We start from the raw sequence: 21,874 nt of genomic DNA, 5'->3' as shown, positions 1-21,874 counted from the left end.
CTACCTATCCAGTGAGGAAACTGGTTACAGCACCCTGCCCTGAGGCAGATGGAGAGCTCGGCATTCACTTACCTAAGGTGAGAGCGTTAACCTTTGGGGGTCTACAGGAGAGGAGAAGAGGAAAGAGATAGGGACACCCCAATAACCCCAGTTCATTAACCCCCATATTTTCTATCTGCAGACATCTTACTCTACACGTCAGGCATACAGTGCACAGAGGTCCAGCCCAAAGAGCCAACCGGGTGCTGCACATCACCTTTGAAGATACGGTAGTCGCCCAGTCAAGACCGGCGCCTCTGCGAGAATCAGGTGAGCCTTACACCTCCCTTTACTTTCGCTTTGATGATATTGAGGATTAAGAGGTTTATCGTTGTACCAGCGCCTTTTTGGAAGTCAGTTTGAAAGATGTCAGCTGCCGGGGAGTTGATGGCCCATTCTTTAAAGTGCAGCAACAAAAGGGACGCGAAGATCTTGCCGATAATGTCAAGTAGTACTATTGGTCTGTAGTTGGCCAGGCTGTCTCTGTCCCCCTTTTTGAAAATCTGGACCAGGACTGCTTCTGTCCAAGTTTTCGGGATTTGTTTCTGCTTATGGCAGTATTTGAATAGCTCACCAATTGCTCGTGCCCAGTCATTTGGGTGCTTTTTGAGGTCCAAATTCGTCAGCCCGTCAGGACCCGGGGCCCTTGAAGATTTTAGGTTGGAGATTACTCTGGAGATGTCTTTGACGCTTGCCAGTTGGATCCACGGCTCAGCGGTCGAGGGTAACGTCTGTGGGGCTGAAGTTGGAGGTAAACGGTAAAGTTCCGTAAAGTGTGAGATCCAGTTTTGTTCTGATACGGAATTTGAAAGCGAAAGCGCCTTCTGACCATTTGTACTCTTGAGAAGCGTCCAAAAGTCTCTAGTGTTTCTTGATGCCCAGGTGTTTAGCATGGCTTCTGCGTCATTCTGGTACATAGTCTGCCGCTGTTGCTGTAGCCATGCTTTGTAATGCCTTACTCCAGTGTGGTAGGTGGTCCAAGATTCTATAGTTCCTGTTTTCACTGCCAGTTTTTTTAGCTTTCTCACATCTTGTCGCTTTCCAACCACCGTGTAGTTAAACGTGTGAGTGTGGTTTGGCTGGTTTTGTTGCTTACCAGTAAAGCTCACTTTGTGGGCGGCCAGTAGGGACATGTACTCGGGTCTTTCTTCTACTGAGTCTCTGCTTATTAGACCGTGTTTCTTGCTTAGGTTGTCCTTGAAAGTTCTTACATTTTCGGATGATAGACGAAGTCGGTTTTGTTGCTTGTTAGACTCAATGTCAGGTAAGTAATAAAGTATTTTCTGCGATGCTCCACCCCACGACATCTGAAGGAGGTTATGGTCACTTTCGATGGTTTTTAGAACTGAAAAGTCACTGGAATGCGGGATCAAGGCTTCCGTAATGAAGATGTAATCCAAGGTGGCGAACGATCCCGACCTTTCCCAGGTTGGGATTTGGCTTCCTCGATCTTGGAGTGACGCCACGTGATAAAACTTTCTCGACTTCATTAAATTAGACCATGCTCGGCCTCTTTCGTCGACCAGTGGCAGGGTCGTTTGCTCCTGGTCATCTGCTGTTTCCACCCCACATTTTGCGTTCAAATCTCCGCATATTATGATGTTGGGCACATTCCGGTCAACTGTAATTTCGTCAATGGCGTTGGCTACCGAGTTACAGAATTCTTTGATGGTTGTTCTCTCCGGGTTCCAGTACAAGTTGATTTTAGCCAGTTCTGAATTTGCCCAAGAGTCTCAGCCTGGGTCTTGGTGTAACCATGTGGTTAGTGTAGTGAGCATACCGTAACCCTCTGCGATTTTTCCCTTCGGGGTGATCCCTGAGCCCAGGCGAATAGCAGTCATTAAACCCGCTGAAGGTCGACCCAAGATAGACCTGGTTGCCGGCGAGACTTCGATTACAAAGCCGTCCAAGGACGGTTTGTCCAGTAGCCAGGTTTCTTGTAAACAGATCAGGTCGAATGAGCCCAAATTTACCTTGCTCGGTCTGGTTAGATGGCGGTATCCTCTTGTGTTCCATGATGCCATTTGCAGGGCACTTTTTTAAGCTGAATCAGTGGTTTCTCAGCCTGCCTCTTGGTGTCAATGGGACGTAGAGCTTGCTGCTATTTCTTTTGGTTGTGAGAGAAGGTGTCAGCAATCCACTTCCATGGTTTGGACGCAGGTGTTTCATTAGGTTCCCTCTTAGACGGAGTCACCTTTGTTTCCATGCGATGTCTCTCCTGAGTGCTCTCCATGTATCTTTTTGGAATGTTGGATGTTATGTAGTTTCCATTTGTCCGATTTTTTTCACGGTCGGCGTGCTGTTCCGTCCGCTCCCCTTCCCATCTCTTCCTGGGGTCGTACCATCTGGCATCGTTGGGTGGTTCTTCAAAACTGGGGTTTTCGCTGCGGTTTCTCGAGGGTCCCCTCTTTTCGCTTCCACGGTCCACCTGGTCTGGTTCGGGCTTCTGTAGCTGTTGTATTTTTAGTCCCAGGCGATGGAGATCTTTCATTACTTCTGGGGAGAGTTCGCTTATCGCCTTATTTCTTATGTGGAGGTAAGCTTTAGCTCTGTGCGCCCGATGGTAAGGTTCGACAAGTATGAAATCGTCAGATGTTAAATGTCGAAGCCTGTTGACTTTCCCCAGTATTTTTAGCACTGTCCTTCGATTAAGTACCAGGTAGCTGTCCTTCGCTGAAATCTGCCCAATTTGAAAAGTGACGTTTCTGCCAATGTAGCGGTCTTCTTGGCTTCCGCCTCATTAGTTCTTGTGGCCTCCTTGTAGGCTGGGTCTCGATGCCTGCCATACCGATACTTTTGTTCAGGTCTTGAGTCGGTTTCCCAATCAGATCTGTGGTTGGATAACTTTTCTATTTTCTTTAGGCTTTTTAATGCCTCTAAGACGGCGCTTGGAGAATTCGAGCGGGGCCTTTGATTGCGGTCAGGAGGGTCACCGTCCCTGCGTTTTTTCCCCCCTGAGGGAAGAGCACCACTTGTTCAATGGGAGTTTTTAGCGATGCCTTGGATACGGCCACTGGGGTTACGGATGGTGAAGTAATCACTTCCTCTACGTCTGAGTGCTGTGAGACGTTCATCAGGTCTGAGGTAGGGTCCGAGTTGTCACTCATTTTCAACACGAGAGACAGACCCGCCCTGGCTTGGTTTTTTGTCGTTGGGGGTCTGTTTTTAACCTGTTGCTTTGTTGGCGTGTAGTCCTTGGGGCTAGTGCCTGAAGGCAGCATAGCTTCTGTCGACTTTTCTTGTTTGCGGGAAAGAGCGTTGGATGGATTCCTCTTCTTTGTCTGCTTTGCACTCCCTGTGGATAGGACTGCGATATCCAGGGTCGATGCTGATGAAGAGAGCTTCGTTGGGATTTTTGCGAAAATTGGGGCCATGTCCTTATTCTTCTCGCTCTCTGAAGTCTGGGTAGATTTTGTTGAGGATGGTTTGGTAGTTCGAGCCAATTTGTCTCTGCTTTTAAGTAGTTCTGCACCCAATATTTTTTAGTTCACTTCTATGCTGTTTGAGTTTCGTTCAACGGCAGTTAGATATCCTTTGATAAAAGTCAGTTTATCCCTCATTGTGCTTATCATTGAGGTGTTATCTTTGAGGGCCTCGTGGATTGACTCGTAGAGCTTTCCAAATGGATTTAGAGCTATCGTGAGAGCCGACATGATTGATAGCAATTCCGCTTTTTTTTTTTGAGGGTGTCTCTTTTTCTGACAAGCTTGGAATTTCGCTTAGCCGTCTAGTTTTTGTTGGGGTGTTTAGGCCTTTTTCGTTTTGGGGCTGTAACAGTCTTTCCAGAAACCTTCTCTCTAGTGCTGTCATAAACTCTTGAGTAGTATACGGGTTTCCCCCGAAAGTCTGCTAGAGTTTCCTTGGATGTGTGGTCGTGTCCATGCATAATGATCCGCGGCTTGGGATTGCCTGGGGTCGTGACTTGGCCCGTCCCTTGCCGAGATGCCTGGGTCTGGGCAGCCGCTCCTTCAGGCGTTGGTTCGGTATCTCGACTGTCTTTTGGTGTTTCAATGTTCTCAGGTCTGGTGCCCATTTCAGTCTGACGGATCGCTGTTTCTTTAGACTGGATGTTAAGTTGGGACGCTGGACTCTCTATCTCTGGTCTCCGGTCCATAGTTGAGCCTGATTGCGGGTACAGTTTTTGGTTTGAGTTTGGCCCCCGAGGATTTAAGTCAGTTTTTCATGCTTTATTCCTCGGTGAAGAGTCTTGAATGGCCTCCAACATTTCTGCGTCCGACAGCTCTGGATCTTGGTCTAATTTCCTTTTGTGTTGTTTTATGAAGTATTCTTTCAAGGAGGATGATATCAGCGGAGCTGGCAAGCATTTTGAGCCCCCCTGAGTTTTAGGGCCTACTTTCCGGTGTTTCTTTGTGAGCATCTTATCAGACATAGTTTTTATTTTGGCGTTTCCCCTGGTGAACAGAGTCTTTGAGGCCTGGTTGGATTTACCTGGAACTGTGGCTGAAGACCCCGAGTCCCTCGGCTGGACCTCGCCTGGGGCTAGGGGACGATCTTCAGTCGGGTTGGAATTTATTCTTTGAGTTGCAGCGGCGGGGGGTGAGCCCATGCCTACCTTGTCCACCCTCTCTGTCGTGTTCTGGTCGATCGGCTCACTCAGTTCTGTAGCCGAGACCTGGTGAACAGAGTTTGACCCGTGAGACACTTCAAACACCGAGTCGTCTTCTGTCCACCTATTCGGTGAGCACAACTGGTCCTCGTTGTCTGTGTCCCAAGAGTCATTTGTGCTGTTTCTAATAGGGGCGGTTTTTAGCACACACTGCTTTGGTTGTAAGAGTTTTACAGTTCGTACATTGCAAGATTTAAATCACCTCAAAACTCACATGAAAGACAAGGCTGACGTTTATGTCAATTTTCAGGACATGTACATTGCATCTCCTGTACGATCTGCAAAAGTCATATATACTCTCGTATATACTGGAAAGGCACATCAATGTTATATTTGACTTTAATGTGAGCTTTCACATGTATAGGAGGCATACAATGCATCAGCAGAATGAAGGTACATTTTATATTAAAACCCACAACACACTCTTATAACACATGCTTCTACGACACTCACTTCTACGGCATGCATTCCTACGACATGTGCTCATATGACATGTCCTCCTGCAACAGATGCTCCTATGACATGCGCTCTTACGACAGGTGCACTTACTACACACGCTCATACAACATGTGCACCTGAGACACGCGGACCTACGACACATGCACCTAGGTCACGCACACCTACGAAATGCACACCTAGGACACGCACATCTAGGACACGTCCACATACAACAAGAGCAACTACGACACAAGCACCTACCACTCGCCCCCCTTTGACACTCTCTTCTGTTGTTACGGAACCTGCTCCTAAGATGCAAGTTTCAGCAACACAAACTGTCACTATGCAAACTCCTATGGCACACGCTTCTATGACACATGCTCCTTTGTCAAGTGCTCCCATGGCACATTCTCCTACGGTGCAATCTCGTATGACATGCCGTTATACGACATGCTCATCTACGACATGCCCACCAATGACTCACACTCTTATGACAACCCTGTTATGACACATGCTCCTAACACACATGGTCCAACAACACACACTGCTACTATACACGCCCCTATGACTTACACCACACACACTTTTACTGCACACAATTTTACAAGACAAACTTGCGGCATACTTACACCACTTGCTGTTATGCAATAACAAATGAATGTATGCCTTCTATACAAAATTTGCATGTACATTTAGAATATGTACATTACACAATGCTGAGAATAAATGTGCAGCTTCTATCCAAAATATACATATACATGTAGAATATGTACATTACCCACGCTCAGAATAAATGTACTGCTTTGCTACTAAAAGTTCATGTAAATGTAGAATATGTACGTTACATACACTCTGACTTTCGGTTTTTTATTGTATTTGCTTTAAAAAAAAGGTTAATCAAAACCTATTCAAACCTTTACAATCTAGAAACAAACACCCAAGTTAACTTTGAATTTTACAACACTAGAAAAAAGAAAAAATCAAACACAGCATTTAGACACTTTTCCTAGATTAAATAAGTATTAAAACAAAGCAGAGAAAAAAAAGAAAAACTATAAAACCAAAATATACTATCAAAAAATGGCACAGAAAACACATTAGCATAGAAATGTACGAAATCAACATATACAATCATAATTAATCATTCTAATAATTTACATTATAAAACCCTGTATCAACACAATTTACAGTTCTTAAGATATCTCACCACTGACAAGATCAGGGAGCTCATTCCTCGGTTCAACATGGACATCCATAGCTTTTCAATATCAACTCTTTCTAGATTTTTGTCACATGCCCATAGAGACAGTGTTTGCGCATGCAGTCACCTGTTTTAATCCAGTCAGTCATACATACCAACACCTTCACCCTAATAGGGTTCGACAACAGCGTTGTTATGAATGAACCAATAGCACCTAATACAATCTAACAATACCTCATGAATTCTCCCAGCGGGTGATTCCCCCCTCGAGAGCCTGCATTACCCAGAAAAGGTGAACAACAGATCCTCTTTAAAGCAGAGGAATTTCCCAAGAAGTGTTACCTGGCGCCAAATTACTCGGCTCTTCAGGGACTGGAGGCCTAATTCCCAGCAGATGGCTGCTAAACGTATACATTTGGCCAGCCAGTATAGAATATGGCTCCATGTCTGTGATTTAATGCTGTCTAAATCTTCCAGCTCAAAGCTCGTAAAACCTCCAAGCCATACAACAGCTTTGGGGCAACCTTCCCATTGTAATACTTAATGACAGGATTTAGACTACATTTTCCAGATTTGTTATTAATGTACAACATTTGGGCAGTGAGTTTACCTGCTTTGGCTTTCAGTTGCTCACACATGGGTAGTTTTGCTGGTTGAGCCATGACTTGAAACCCTAGGTATACCAAGGGCTCAACCACCTCCATCCGTGTATTATTAATAGATCATGCAAAACGTTGTTTCAACTTTTGACTGCAAAAGCATATCTTCTTAGACTTCTTAGGATCGACTTTCAGCTTATTACTATTCATAAAGGCTTTGTACGCCGACAGGAGCTGCTGCAGGCTGACCAGGGTCATGTCAAGCCAAACAAGGTCATCCGCATATGGAAGCCAGTTTATTCTAAGATCTCCAATTTTAGGAGCTATGAAGGACACTTTGTCAAGATAGGCCCAGTATGTGACACACAAAAGTTGAAGAGACAGGGAGCCAATATGCATCCCTGTCTCAACGCTACAAAAGTATCAATTTCTTTTAGATAGATTACCATCACTATCAAGTATAACCTGGATGGTGGTGTTCTGATGGAGACAAATTAGGATATTCAAGAGGCCATGGTCGATGCCCCAACGATCTAATTTCTCCCACAATCTGTTCTTAGTCATCATATTGTAGGCCATGTACAGATCCAATGACGCCATATAGGCTACCGTGGCTTGTTTTACCCATGCTGATTTCTGTATACAGGACATGACTAAACCGTTACTGTACACCCCAAATCCCTTCTGAAGCCTGTCTGGTTGGCATTCAATAGACCCCTATGGTCTATCCATGCTTTGATGCCGTTAAGTAGCAGGCCTGCGAAAATCTTACTCTCCACATCAAGTAATGCTGTTGGCCTTTAATTAGTTGGTAATGATAAGTTACCCTTTTTATGTATGGGAATTATGAACGCATTCTTCCAGGTTAGGGGGGCTTGTTTCCCTTCACATTATATCCTTAAACAACAGAAAAAGCCAACTGGCCCACAAAGGGGGGGTCATCCTTTGAAGAGCTTATTTGACAGTTGGTTCGGACCACATACTTGCGACCCACTAGCACTCCTAACAGCATTTTGTAGGTCCTCGACTGTGAAGTCTAGTATCCATGATTTGTTCTTCACCGCCACTTTGGGACACTGAAAGCCTCCCTTAGAGCTATATAGAGCTATATAGTTGCTATATAGTTGCGAAATGTGGGTCACCCATATATCTTCGAGGATAGGAATAGTTTGAACATTAACCAGTTCCATCTCCATACTATTAACCAATACCCAAAAGTGTGTTTCCTGTTTCCTTAATAGTGTAGATAACATGGCTTCCCCATCATTTTAAAACATTTGGTACTGATGATTGATCTTTGTTTCTCCAGCCAAATCAGCTTAGAGCACACTTTGATGAACTTGTATTACTTTTTACTTAAATGTATTGACCTGCGGAAAATGTTTTTTTGTTCTGCAACAATGCCATCCCATCTGTGTTTATGTTTCTTCAGTGCCCTGTCCAGCATTGGCTCCATATGTTCTACAGCACATGTATTGACCTTTGACTCCATCTCAGTGTTAATCATGATAGCTTTCAACTGTTTACTGACTACTTGAATGTTACGATCGCTCCATTTAAATTGATTGGACACGAAATTAAGGATGTATACGTTTTGGCCGTGGCACAATTGGTCATGGCCGAATTGACCATGGTCAATTCGGCTGCTAAGCCAATTTTGCTGCGGCCAACACCACCCTGTTTAAAAATCAACCCCACGTCCCCCACCCACCCCCTACTTACACTTACCTTTTCACCGTCTCTGCCTTTACTGACCCTGCAGCGTCAGATCCGTCCCTCCTACGCGGGTCGGTTCCGACGCCAAAGGGTCCGCTTTTCTTTTTTTAAATTATTTTGCATTTCTTTTGTCACCTGCCTCCATACCACTGGAAGTGGGGGACACCCCCGCTACTCCAAAGTCAATCACTACCAAACATGGGTAGCGCGGGACACCCGCTCCCCAGGTTTGGTAGTGATTAACCAAATTGGTCGTTTTGAAATGACCAAATGGTACTGGACAAATTCGGCCAATTGTACCATTCAGTCACTTCGAAAAGACCAATTTGGGTAATAGCGCAATTAACACTCAACACCTGCACTCCCATAGATTTCTTTGGATGATGTTCACATTTAAATCCTGTGATTAGCATATTGTGATCACTAAGATCTGTTTCTTTTATATGAAAAGATAAACATTTGTCAAGCATCCCTGAGGATACAAATATGTAGTCAATTGTCGAGCATTGTTCACCTCTGTGTCACGTTGGGCCTGTTGTCTCAGTCCTCTGTGAGTTTGCTCCAACCCATTCCCTGTTTCATTTTCCCATCACTACAAATGTCCCTGTCCTCTGATTGACTTAAACAGTAGGAGTTGGTATCCCCCGCAAGCAATATATCCCCTCCTGGAAATGCAATCCTCCATGCCTCCACCAGGGTGGCTAGATTGCTGAGAAACCGTTGGAGTTCACTATGGGCCTGTTGCCAATAAATATTAATAATCTGGAGGTTTCCCTCCAATTCCTCCCTTCTTTTCACATGATTGGCCAAGTTGCCCCTACACGACTCCAATTGTTCCACACAGTGAAACCCTGCATCATTTATGATAACTTACAGTAACCCACCCATAGGATGGCCCAAATCCCCTTTTAGAGCTGGTTGCAGCCATGTTTGGACCCTATCAAGAGCCGGCATTGAGGTTAACCATAGCTGAAGCAATATAATGGAGTGAATTAATACACATCCACACAGCACTGCATTACTAGTCAATTTGTTGTGGCCTCTAGTATTCCATAATAAGCATGTGCATGAATCCGTAGGTCTAAAGCTGCTGTTTCAAAACTTTCAACTGTGAGATTGATTATTTCAAGGAGAGGGCCAACCATCAGCACTGATTGGCTTCATCCATTCTATTATTATGCTGCTCTTCATTTGACTTACACCCTCCATCCTGTCTAGTAATCTCACCCACAGGGGCCCTCTGGCTCTTTGTGTTCACCACTTGGTTCCCTTCCTTTACTAGGGTTGTCACCCTTTGGGACCCCCTCATCAGATCCTCATAAGGTGTCAAATCATAGCCTAATTTCCTCACGCTACTAATCTCCCCCAACAGGGCATTAAATACCATATGGGACAGAATCGTCAATATCACCATCTTCTCGCCCATTATCCGCAAACTCCACCAGCTCAATATCTTTAAAGGAGATTAACCTCTGGCTTGGTATTTCATAAAAAAGTTCCAATACTTTCGACTTGTTCAGTATTTCAGGACCTCCCATGTGGATCAAGTATTCCAGCAATAGCTTTGTAACATCACTCTCCCTTACATCTTTCCTTTCACACCAAGATTGAGATAGACACTTGTTGTCCCCCGCTACCACTGGTACCATCATCCCAGAACCCACACGGAGGCATGGGATATGGGCCTTCTCACACAGATCTATAGTTTGACAAAAGCCATGTTTCATTACTGGCCTTATTGGGTTACCAGTCAATTGGTCGAAAACTTTTTATCGACGGGACAACTGGTCGACACCATTTGGTCGAATGCCAAATGATCGACATCCTATTAAGACAATGTGGACGGTCATTACGTCGATTCAAAATGGTCGAAAGTCAAATGGTCGACACTCACGTAAATACTGTACTCAGGGCAAAAGTACGATTGACATAAAGGAAGGTCGCAGGAGATAACATAAAATGAAGAGTAAAGCACCTTGTACGATACCTATGATGACAGATGACAGTTATAAAGAAACTGTCATTCCGTCAGAAAAGTGACTGACAGAGCAGCTGAACAAAACACGCAAGTGAAAGAGATATACGTGACTAGGAATAATCGGTGAGTGAAAACCAGTAAAAACGCAAATTAAAACATGGTTATCACAATTTTATATTTTCGGTATGAGGAGATAATCCATTAACCGACCATTTTTTTTTTTAGAATAATTTTCGTTATAGAAATGCGAACCGTCCCGCAAATAGAATTATAAAGCGATTATTTTTTAACAAGTTTTATATTCATTTGGGCATTTTTGAGAAACAGACATTGAATTCCACACAGTTTTCACTGAACATAATAACGAAACGGGTAGATTAATTTCATAATTTTCCTTTTTCAGATACGGCTTCATACAAAAAATGGAATTCATAACATCACAAAGAGGCGCAGCGCAATTGACGTATGAGGGATATATATACAATAAGGAGTGCACAAGACAGGAAAAAAGCTATTGGAAGTGTAAGGAGTATAAAGCAAATACATGCAAAGGAAGAGCAATAACGGAAGGCGAAAATATACGTTTGACTAGCGAACATAACCATATGCCAGACACTACGGCTGTCATCATAAAAAAAACACTTAACGAATTGAAGGAAAATGTAGAGAAGAATATAAGTGAAGCATCGACTTCACAAGTAGCAAAGACATATGGAAGTTTACCGCTTCATATAACGGCACAGATGCCAAATACGAAAACAGTAACACGGAATGTAAATAGACAGAAACAACAAAAGGAAAACTTTCCCATAGCACCACAAAATTATGAAAATATGTATATACCAGATGAATTACAAATAACAGAAAAAGGAGAGCAGTTTCTATGGAAAACTATAGACATAAAAAAGGAGAAAATGTTAATTTTCAGCACTATTCAGAACATAAAGCACTTGGGAAATTCAAACACTTGGCATGGGGACGCAACGTTTAAAATCTGTCCAACACCTTTTCATCAGTTTTATAGCATTCATGGTACAATCAATGACACTGTTATACCTCTGATTTTCGTGTTAATGCCTGGAAAAACAGAAGAACAATACAGCTGTATATACAAATTAATTCATGAAACACTGCCAGATAAAAAACCAGAAAGAATAATCATGGACTTTGAACAGGGACAAATGAACGCTTTTTCGAAAATGTATCCGGACACTCGTATTCAAGGTTGTTTTTTTCATTTTACCCAATCATTGTGGCGACGAATTCAAAAATTAGGATTACGAACATTGTACATAGAAGATACGGAATTTCAGCACCAAATAAAGAGATTATACGCTTTAGCATTTGTAAAAGAGGACATGGTTACTAAATATTATGATACTTTAATTGGATCTAATTACTATACTAATCATGAAGAACAATTTTGTAATTTACTTGACTACATGGAAAACACATGGATTGGGCAACTTACAAGACAAGGAACGAGACGAAAAGGAAAATATAGCATTAACATATGGAATTGCTATACATCTGTAATACAAAAAAAACCCAAAACGAACAACGTACAAGAAGGTTGGCACAGCAAGATAAACAAGGAATTTAATTCTAATAACCCGACATTATGGCACTTCCTCAAAAGTCTTAAAACTGAACAAAATAAACAAGAAATAAAACTATCCCAGACAATATCTTTAGAAAACCAACCAGTAATCAAAAAAAAATACAGAGACCATGAGGATAGAATTGCAAACATAGTACACAATTTTACAAATACAGAGCCTTTACAGTTCCTGGAAGCAGTGGCGTACAATTTGAAATGTTAAAAATAAAATAAATAAAAACTCACCATACTGAATAAAACCAGCTCCAGGAACGAAAACGATCCACAGACTACAGGGAACCGACTCCAAAAATGTCCAGACAAATAAAATCCATACGAAAAACCATCGATAAATGGATCCGTTGCGGTGAACATTTCCGAATTCTTGAAAAACTCGTTCCAAAATACGATCAATGGAAGCAGAAACATCCAATGGAGAAAAATCCACTAAGAAATGCATCCAAAAAATCCCAAAAATAAAATCACTCCAACGGAAAATCCAGGAGCGCGCGCAACAGGTCTGGAACAACGATCCATGGAAACAGAAACATCCACTGGTGAAAAATGCACTAAGAAATGCATCCAAAAAATCCCCAAAAAAAAATTAATCCATCGGAAAATCCAGGAGCGCGCGCGCAACAGGTCTGGAACCTCGAACACGGAACTTCCAAAATGGCGTCTACGTCGTAAACGTAACACGTCACAAGTGTAAATATTTACAAAATGTACTGTACATATGCTATACAAAGCTAATACAATAGCGCCACCAAGTGTTAGAAAAGAAATACACATGTAATGTTTAAAAAAGCTGTTGGTATATTTAATTATTTATGAAATATATACATTACAAACTTTAATACGTTTAAAATAAATTTTAAAGATGATTATACATGCATTAAATTATACATATTATTTATTTATTAATTATATACCAATTATAAAATAAATTTCGACCAAAAATAAATAAAGAGTGTATGTTTCATTTCGACCAAAAATAAATAATGTCGACCAAAATGAAATTCGACCAAATTCAAACGACCAATTGTCTGTCGACCAAATCACTGTCGACCATTTGACTGGACACCGCCTTATTGGTATTTGCATATAAGCCTTACACTAGAGGCTCATATCAGTTCGTAATTATGGGATTTAAGTGGAAGCCTCTCGCTCTTTCACACAATGGGAAAGCACTCGGGGCTCTAGGGAGCCCCCTCCAAGTTCATTACTTTTTAGAGATCTATGGGCCTCTGGGCCCCTGAACCCACATGATTCCGTTTTATAAGCAGTATTTACTTCTACCCCTCGCCCTAGCAGAGGCCTGTTACCCACAAGGTCCATTCCATATGCCTATTATGACTGGCACAGTTGTTACAGTATCCTCCCCATGCTCCACCGCCCCATTCTCAGTGGCACAGGTAGCCGGACAGTTACATGATTTCGTTCGTTCTTGAAACAGAAAAATTCCCACAATGATGATCGAAATATTGTCCTCACCATCCTGACCGGAGCTGGTTAAGGCCGGGGTAAACACCTCAATCAAGTCGTCACATGGCACCTGAGGATTCTTCTGTTTTTTTAAATACTCCAGGACAGTCTGTAAGAATTTCAAGGAGGATCCCCCCGTCACCCATTTCCTTGCCTTATTCTTCCCTTTCAAGACCAGTCAGTGACGTTCACTGCAGTTGAATCATTCACAATAATTTGGTTCTCCTATATCAGTTTATCTTAACAGTGGGCTGAGGCTGCAAGGTTTCAGTGCCTAATTGGGCCATGAGCGAGTCCTTAGGGTGCCTTTGCTTGTCCCCCATGCTCATCCTCACCTCTTCCGTACCAAGCCCAGCAGCACCTTGTTCAATCTTACTCAAGCTCTTGGCTATCTGGTTCAAGAGGGAAGACTGCCCTTTGAGTTCATCCAGAATACCAAGACCCATTTCTTTTGCCACGGATTGCATCATTATTGACATGGATGAAACCCAATCCCTCAAGGGGTGATTCCAGAGCAGTCCAACTTCCCATTGGCCTTATGATGTTCACTGAACTCCTCTGCTTCAATAAGATCTTCAAATTCATAGTACAACAATTCCTCCCCAGTGAAAACATGTGGTGTAGTCAGCAGTGATGCTGAACGCTGAGGATGGTCTAAATTGACCACCCTTTGCTGATGATTTAATCCTGTAATTACTGGCTCTTTGCTTAATATTTGATTTTCTATAGTTTGCGGGGGGAGCTCAGGTCACTTCCCTGGGACATGGGTACATTTCTCTGCTCACCGATCCAAACTTCTTATGCTGGAGCATAACAAGATGGCTCTACAAGATTAAAGGGTCAGTCCATGTGTATTGAGGACACAAATTGTCACGCTGTGCAGCTTCAAGTGAGCAGAGCGGATTGTGTTCCACGGACATCGCTGTGCTGTCAGCTGTTCGATTTTCAACTTTCTTTCCTCCCTTGAAACAAACCGGAGCCTGTTTTGATTTTCCATCAAGAGCCGGAGCATTTAAACTCACCCCTCGGCAGAGCCAAGGTGGAGTGAGCAGAGCAGATTGTGTGCCACGGATATCACTTTGCTGTCAGGCAGAGGCGTTGCTAGGGGGGGCTAAGGGGGCTATAGCCCCTGGTCTTTTGGTTGTAGCCTCGGATAGAATCCCAGGAGCTACAGTTAAAAGGCTAGCTAGCCCCCAGTCCCAACAGTTCCGACATCAGCGAAGCCCCGGGTCTTTTCCAGACCTAGCAACACCCCTGCTGTCAGCTGTTTGATTTTCAACATGCTTTCCCTCCTTGAAACAGGCCGGAGTCTGTTTTAATTTTCCATCAAGAGGCAGAGCATTTAAACTCACCCCTCGGCGGAGTGAGCAGAGTGTTCTGTGTTCGGCTGTGAGGCGGTGGGCGGGTACCTGCCCCCAGCCGTAACTCAGCACTACCTGGATCATCTGGCTCGGCCCACAACACTGGGGAGAGGCAGAGGGGGTGAGTATTTTGCTGAATATGGAAGGGAAAATAATTCCATTTCATTGTTTTTTTTTTCTTGCCTGCTGTTTCGCACAATACTTCCACGTAGACTTGCTTAGTGCGTGTGTAATTGAACACACAGAATGCTTTTTCTAGCATTCTCCCTCCTCAGTTGTAGCTAATGTGCTAGCCGTTGGCAATCTAATGGCATTAGATTAACACCGGCAATTGCAAAAATCAGGAGTTCGTCTGCTTTCCTTTCGCTGCAAGAGCCCTTCGATGATAGCTGATTGTGTCTAGGAAAACCAAGAAAAAAAAGCACTTTGATCTGCTCAAACTTGTGATATTATCAAAATTGAACTATTATTCCCACGTGTTTTCGAAGTAACTGTGTGAAAATACAAAACACCTTGGTAATCACTTCTGGAAGAGATCTTCTTCTGCAAGAAGATTGTTGAGACTACGAATCCATCACGTGAAAGTGGTTTTGGTTGTGATATTAGAGAAGTGATCTCACCAACATCATGATGACGTGGCATGTTGCAAGAGTGGAATCAAAAGCCACACATTTGGTGGTGGAACCTGAAATAAACATTGCAGCTACTTCAAACATGGCGCTGTGTAACTCAAATGATAATTGTGAGGGTCCTCGTGATTCTTCTGAGGGCAATGTTGAACTTCAAGGCCCAATCAATATTACACAACTGTCTATCATGGCAACAATAGATATCTCATTGTCGCAGGGCTGTCAAGGAAATTTGACACTGTTTTCTTCTCACAAAACTGATGCAGCAATGTAAGGGAATAATTGGAAGTTATCTGTGAGCAATCTCACTGAAGCAGTATTCAAGGCAACTATATCCACTGAAGTAGAGACGGGTGTGAATTCCCTTACTGGTATGGATAGAGAAGATCGGTACTCTTGCCCAAATGCGAGTATAGGTGTGATTTCTGCAGAGTTCAACTCTGCCTGCACAGTGTTGGCTACCTCAAAAAACTCTGAGATTACAGCCCAACTAGCCAAAGATCTTTCTGAGTTGACAGAAAAAATCTCTAAACAGAAAAGACAAAGTTTGGTCTCAATTCAAGATAGACTCTCAATTCTTGAGGCCAATATGTGCTATGAAGATCTTGACTTGACATCTCTGCAAAGCAACTTGTATGATCCCCAGCATGAGAGGCTGCCCCAATTGGTTGGAGTGAAAAGTTGTCAGGATAGTGGAGATTTGGCACCCTCTGTGCTTCCTTTGAATCAAATTGCATAGAACAGCCTTCCACATTCAACTCGCCAAAATTCCTCTAGCAGGGAATCAGTTGAGTCTTCGGAAGTAAGCCAGGACGAATCTGTGTGGGAAGACCAACACTCAACTAGTCATGATAAACGTTCAAATGTTGACCTGCTAGAGACTCAGAGGTTAATTAGTGCATCCTTCACAATAACACTCACACCATTCACCAAATTGTATGAGTCTCTCAAGGACGTCCTCCGTGATCAAGGCGCTTTATTAACATCAATGTTGCCCAAATTGACTGCTCAGAAAGCCTGTCATCAAAACTTGAGGACAGGCTGAATAAAGAGGCTAAAACTTCTGCTGTTTGGCAGAACCGTTTGTGGGATCTAGCCCGAAAAGAAACATCTGACAAATCCATTTTAATGGATGCCTTGATAGAAGATTGTAAGTGGATGCAAGCTGCCTGGAAGGGAATTCAGTGGCAACAAAAAGTCATTGTGAATCAAACAAAATCTCCAATTGAGCTGCAGGTCTAAGAGCGTGAATAGATTACCACTGAGGATAACCCGGGTCAGGATACAAATGTCTTCTCAATCTTCTCGAATACAGAACAAGGGGATTAAAGAAAAACAGGGCAAGGGAATGGTCCTTGAAATTAGCGCAAGAGACTTACCTATGTTGATTGGGCAGTCTAGCGGGGACATCCCAGGGGCTTCCACGTGGGGTTGTGGGCAACAAAGGTTTTGTCTCAACTACTTTTTTGTCTCTGGCCCTCTTTGAGATCGAGTGGATCAATTGAAAGTCATCCCCCAACGTGAGAGTGATCATGATCTAATAACTATTCGAATCGTGAAACAAGATAAGCCCAAGTTGGGGCAATTAATAAACCCAATTGAAGTGACCTGGGCTAGAAATCGCATCAGGATATGCAAAGAAGACGTTTACTCAATTTGAACCCGTTATGAAAATTTTATTGACATGGATCACTCTTGCATTGAACACAGCTGGATATTAAAACAATTCACTTATAACATCAAAAATTCCACCGTTACTAAGCAGGTTCCAAAACATACTTATGATCCACTAGTTAGGAGGGCCAAGCAGTTACTCCATATTGACTAAAGGAAAATCAAAAGCATGAAATCTACCAACACTCGCCAGTATTGTCGCTTGAGGAGGCAAACATTTAAAAATTGGCTTATTGCCACCAAAAGCCAACGTTTGCAGTCTGATGCAGAACATATGCTGCAAGTGATTTGTCGTAAAAAACACCACAGATCTTTGGGAATTGTTAAATAATGGAGGGCACTTTAAATCAGATCACATGTTAAATCAAGTAAGTGAGTCTAGCTGGCATGACCATTACTCTAAATTATTTGCAGATCCTGGTGATCCTGTGATCTTGGACACCAAGTGTTGCTCTTCTCCCTGGGACATCCAGATGGATAGAGAAGATCTGGAGCCATAATCAGAGAGCTAAGTATGTCGAGAGCTGCTGGCCCCAACGGCATCTCGAACCAGTTACTCAAACAACATCAGGAGGACTGGAGCCAGTTAGTCTTCTTGATTTTAGTCAAATTCTAATGATGAAACGAGTCCCATCCAGCTGGCATGAGGCAATCATTGTACCCATGTACAAGAGGGGCGATCGAGCTGACCCTAAGAACTATCGGCCGATCACTCTTCTTGATTCTATGGGAAAGCTGTTTGCCTCTATCCTCTTATGTGATCTGACAAGATGGGCTTTGAAGACTGGAAGGTCTGATCCCTGACAAACAGGGTTTGTTAAGGGGGTGGGCACTGGCCTGAACCTCTTTATTCTTGGAATACTCAACAAGAGGCATTCAGATCGGGAACTTGCGTGTATAGTGTCCCAGTCTGACTTTTCATCTGTCTAAAGCACTCTTCCATTTTAGGTGTTGTTCCCCTTTGACCCATGATGCACTTATTTTTGTGCTTTTATTTATTCTAATAAAGTTTGCCTGCACTTCTCTTTTGCCCACTTTTACAGTTTTCTTTTGTTTCTGCTTGGATTTTATTTCCTGTTACCGCTGTTCATGTATTTGATGTGATAAACTTGAAACCATTTCAAACTTGTTTGAATATTATAGAGGTTTGTACAATCTCTTAAATCTTGATGAAGGACAGGGAGTGAAACACGAGCACAGGTACAGTGTAGGCTTTTTTAGTTCAATTACTACATTTACCATGGAACAAATTAATTGTGTTTTGTAATTCATGTTTCCTATAAGCATTTGAAGATTGTTTATCAATTCGATCAGAGGAAAATGATTAACTGATTATAAGAAACTGGTGTACAGGCCCGTAGACACGGGCCAAAGCGCAGGTTTTCATTGACACAGTAGGACCACTATATATCTTAAGCCAACATCTCCCTCTAGCGATGACAACAGGTGAAGCTATGCAAATTGGACCACTGTTTATCCTATCCTAAGGCAACAGCTCCCTCTAGCTGTGACAACAGGAGAAGCGACTGCATCGGACAAACATACAGGGACAAACATACATTTGGTCTTTTATTATATTATTAGATGTGCGCATTGGTGCAATCAGATTTTACTGTACTTGTGGCACTTCTTTTTCAGCACTCAACTGATCTGTCATATTCCAAGGCTGAGAATAATCAGACTCTTCTACTCCCCCTCCCGCCCCCCTCGCCCACTCCTTATCTCTTGGGGCACTTGGAAGTGACTGTGCTTGTAGTATGATATGATATGATATGATATGATATTATATGATATGATATGATATGATATGGCATTTATAACGCGCCTATACACAAGTGCAAGTGCCTTGTGCACCATCAGCAAACAGAACCACCCCATCAGTGGTAGTTGCCACATTTATCAGTATTCTCAATATGTGAAGTAGCCCGACATTTCACTCACATTGTCCAGAGCAAGTCCTAGAAGACCCTGCCTCTTGAAATCCGACACAGGTCATGGCCATCCACACACTGTTCACAAGACAAATGTCCGGTTGCAGGACCATGCATTGTAGGTGTAGCCTCAGGGCCCAGCTGTTCTGAACACCCTGACATGACATGTCTGCCATCAACCACAATGGATTCAACACAGCTAGATACCCGAGGAGACTTGCCTGGGGAAAACCTGTGTACATGACATAGCGCCTGCCGTCAGAGACGCATGATTCTGGGAGCCACACATAAGGGCATGGATCCATGTTATTAATCTATATGAGTTAGAAGTAGGTAGGGAAATAGTCAAAAGCACTGTGCACCAGGTAGGGAAAATACAGACACATGCAGGGGGGATGAGGCGGACCTGCAGCGTAGGGCTTCTGACTTAAAAGTACTGACGGATAACAGGTCTGAGGGGGTCCTTTCTTCCCTCTTCTCTTTTTCTTCCTCTATCTCACTCTTCTTCCCTAGCATTACTTACCGTAACTGTGCCTGATTAATTAGTATCTTTTGTTAACCTAGGATACTGACTCCCATTTCAGATATCTGCCAATGAAGAATGTAATGTGACCAAGATGAGACATAGACGAGTGTTTATTGTAATCACAACAAATTTGCACCCAAAGGAGGTGGACTATACAAGAGAAGGCGATGATAAAGTGGTGGGCGGGGGACACTGACACCTAGAAATCTAGTTGCAATTGTCTTATTGCTTTTTGTTTCTAGGTCTTTGTCCATATGAATAATCACTAAATGTGTTTGAACAAACAGGGAAAACACCAAAGAAGAGAGGAGCACCATGTCATATTCTATATTCTATTCTATATTGAAACCATAGAATACCCGTTTTTCAGAAATAAAGTGTATTGTTTTAAAAAGGAACAGCAAAATAAATGTACACAAACATGGAATACCTGTGTTTTCTCGTCCGGAACATTCAGCCAGTAGTTAAAGGCTTTTACAGATTTGGTCATCACGTTCTTCCCTGTAATAAAAAAAAGATTTACATCATTTACAGGCTTCTTGATGACATACTTAACGTTCTTGTATGCACCAGAGGTGGACCAGAGCGTTTCTGGGCTCTTTTATCTGCAGCCCCAAAAATGTTGCTCTCTGTGATCCTATCAGTTGCACCTCAGGACAGTTTGTGTTCATTAAAACACAGAACGCAAGCTTGTTCTGTCTGTCTTTTTCCTACACCAAAAGAAAGGACAAAACATTATGAGCCACATTACAAGTTTGTTGGTAGATCTACCGCCAAACGGAAGTAAAGTTACTGCCACTTGGTCGGGCGGATTTACTGCCGGATTACAAGTGGTGGTAGGCAGTTTAAAGTCCCCATTTTTTGGAGTTCATAGGACTACAAAGGGATTTTGGCACAATTACTGCCGGCGATAATCCTTTCAATTTTGTAATTTTGGCCACTATAGTGGCAGATTTCCCTCCAGCTTTTTGTTGGAGGAAAATCCTCCACTTCAACGCCAAACCTACTGCGTGCGGTGATGTGGCGGTTATGCAATGGTGACCGAGTTACCATTGCTTTAGCACCATGTTTTCCCACCTCCCCGTACTCGTAGTGAGGCCCTATGTTTGCTTGTAGGCAGAATTGGACAGTCAGTGGCAGCGTAAAAATTGTGCATTTTCAGGTATAACTTGCAATTCTAATGTGAGAGTTTACAAGCTATCCCAAATCAGAGGATGGTGACTTAAATATGTTCTTTTTCTCTGCAATACAGTTATTTCCTATGTATTCGGCATGGATATAGTGCCAGTCATTACCGGCCTGTTTAGCTATAATTCTGAAGGGCCGGCCTTCTTCTAGTAGAAGGAAATAAGGGATCCCAGCTCCTCCTCCTTACAGAAAGCCATCCATTTCATATATTCTAAAAAGGAGACTAATTATGGCACCAATTAAACAAGCTGCTCTTTAACTTTACCGAAAAGAGAGGAGCAACTAGACAATACATTTCTCAGAATCCAGACCAGACCAGATGCTGCGCATTTTCCAGGAAACCAGTAAGGAATGACAATTGGTTTGCTAATGGTACGCGCTAAAACATGTCTGGGGTTGCTTTTGCTTCTCTACAGAGGGTACCTGGCCTAGCACTTCTGGTTGGGCTGCTCCCATTGGTGGAAGTACATGGCTGATTTGCATGTGCCTACCCCTTTTGCTGTTGGCTTTGCCAATGCTTGTTTTTAACAGGACTTCAGTGAAGGACACTAGACTGCTTATAAATCGAGTGGATGAAGGCAGGCCTGGTTTAGGCATTTATATTCCACCAGTAGCAGGTTTATAATTCCAATTCAGTCATTAACTCTCAGAAGGCTGCATGAAAAAACACTGGCAGGGACTTGGAGTGCAAAGTTTGATGGTACAACTCCATACTCTCCTTCTCTCCTCACATCTCTGATGTCTCTAAGAAGTCAAGCTTCCAGGTGCACCTCCTCAGAGGTATTCTTCCTTTCCTCACCTTCCCCCAGAAGCTCACTGTCTCTAGAGCTCTGGTTCTCTCTAGGCTGGACTACTGCAACAGCCTCTTTCTAAATCTGCATG

The 21,874-nt window shown here is 42.9% G+C and overlaps 1 protein-coding gene across 2 annotated transcripts in view; it reads right to left on the bottom strand.

Annotated features, from left to right (window-relative positions):
* The window catches only part of LOC138452671 (geranylgeranyl pyrophosphate synthase-like), a 182,975-nt gene that overhangs the window by 79,725 nt on the left and 81,376 nt on the right, over positions 1-21,874 (bottom strand). For both annotated transcript variants that reach the window (XM_069605025.1, XM_069605026.1), the window contains one exon: positions 20,235-20,305. In XM_069605025.1, the coding sequence (XP_069461126.1) occupies positions 20,235-20,305 (71 nt within the window). The remainder of the gene's footprint in view (positions 1-20,234; positions 20,306-21,874) is intronic.

Source organism: Ambystoma mexicanum, chromosome 4p (assembly GCF_040938575.1).
Source record: "Ambystoma mexicanum isolate Mex_15411 chromosome 4p, UKY_AmexF1_1, whole genome shotgun sequence".
NCBI classification, from domain to species: Eukaryota; Metazoa; Chordata; class Amphibia; order Caudata; family Ambystomatidae; genus Ambystoma; species Ambystoma mexicanum.
The sequence above is the reverse complement of the archived record's forward strand: the minus strand, read 5'-3'. Positions and strand labels throughout refer to the sequence as shown.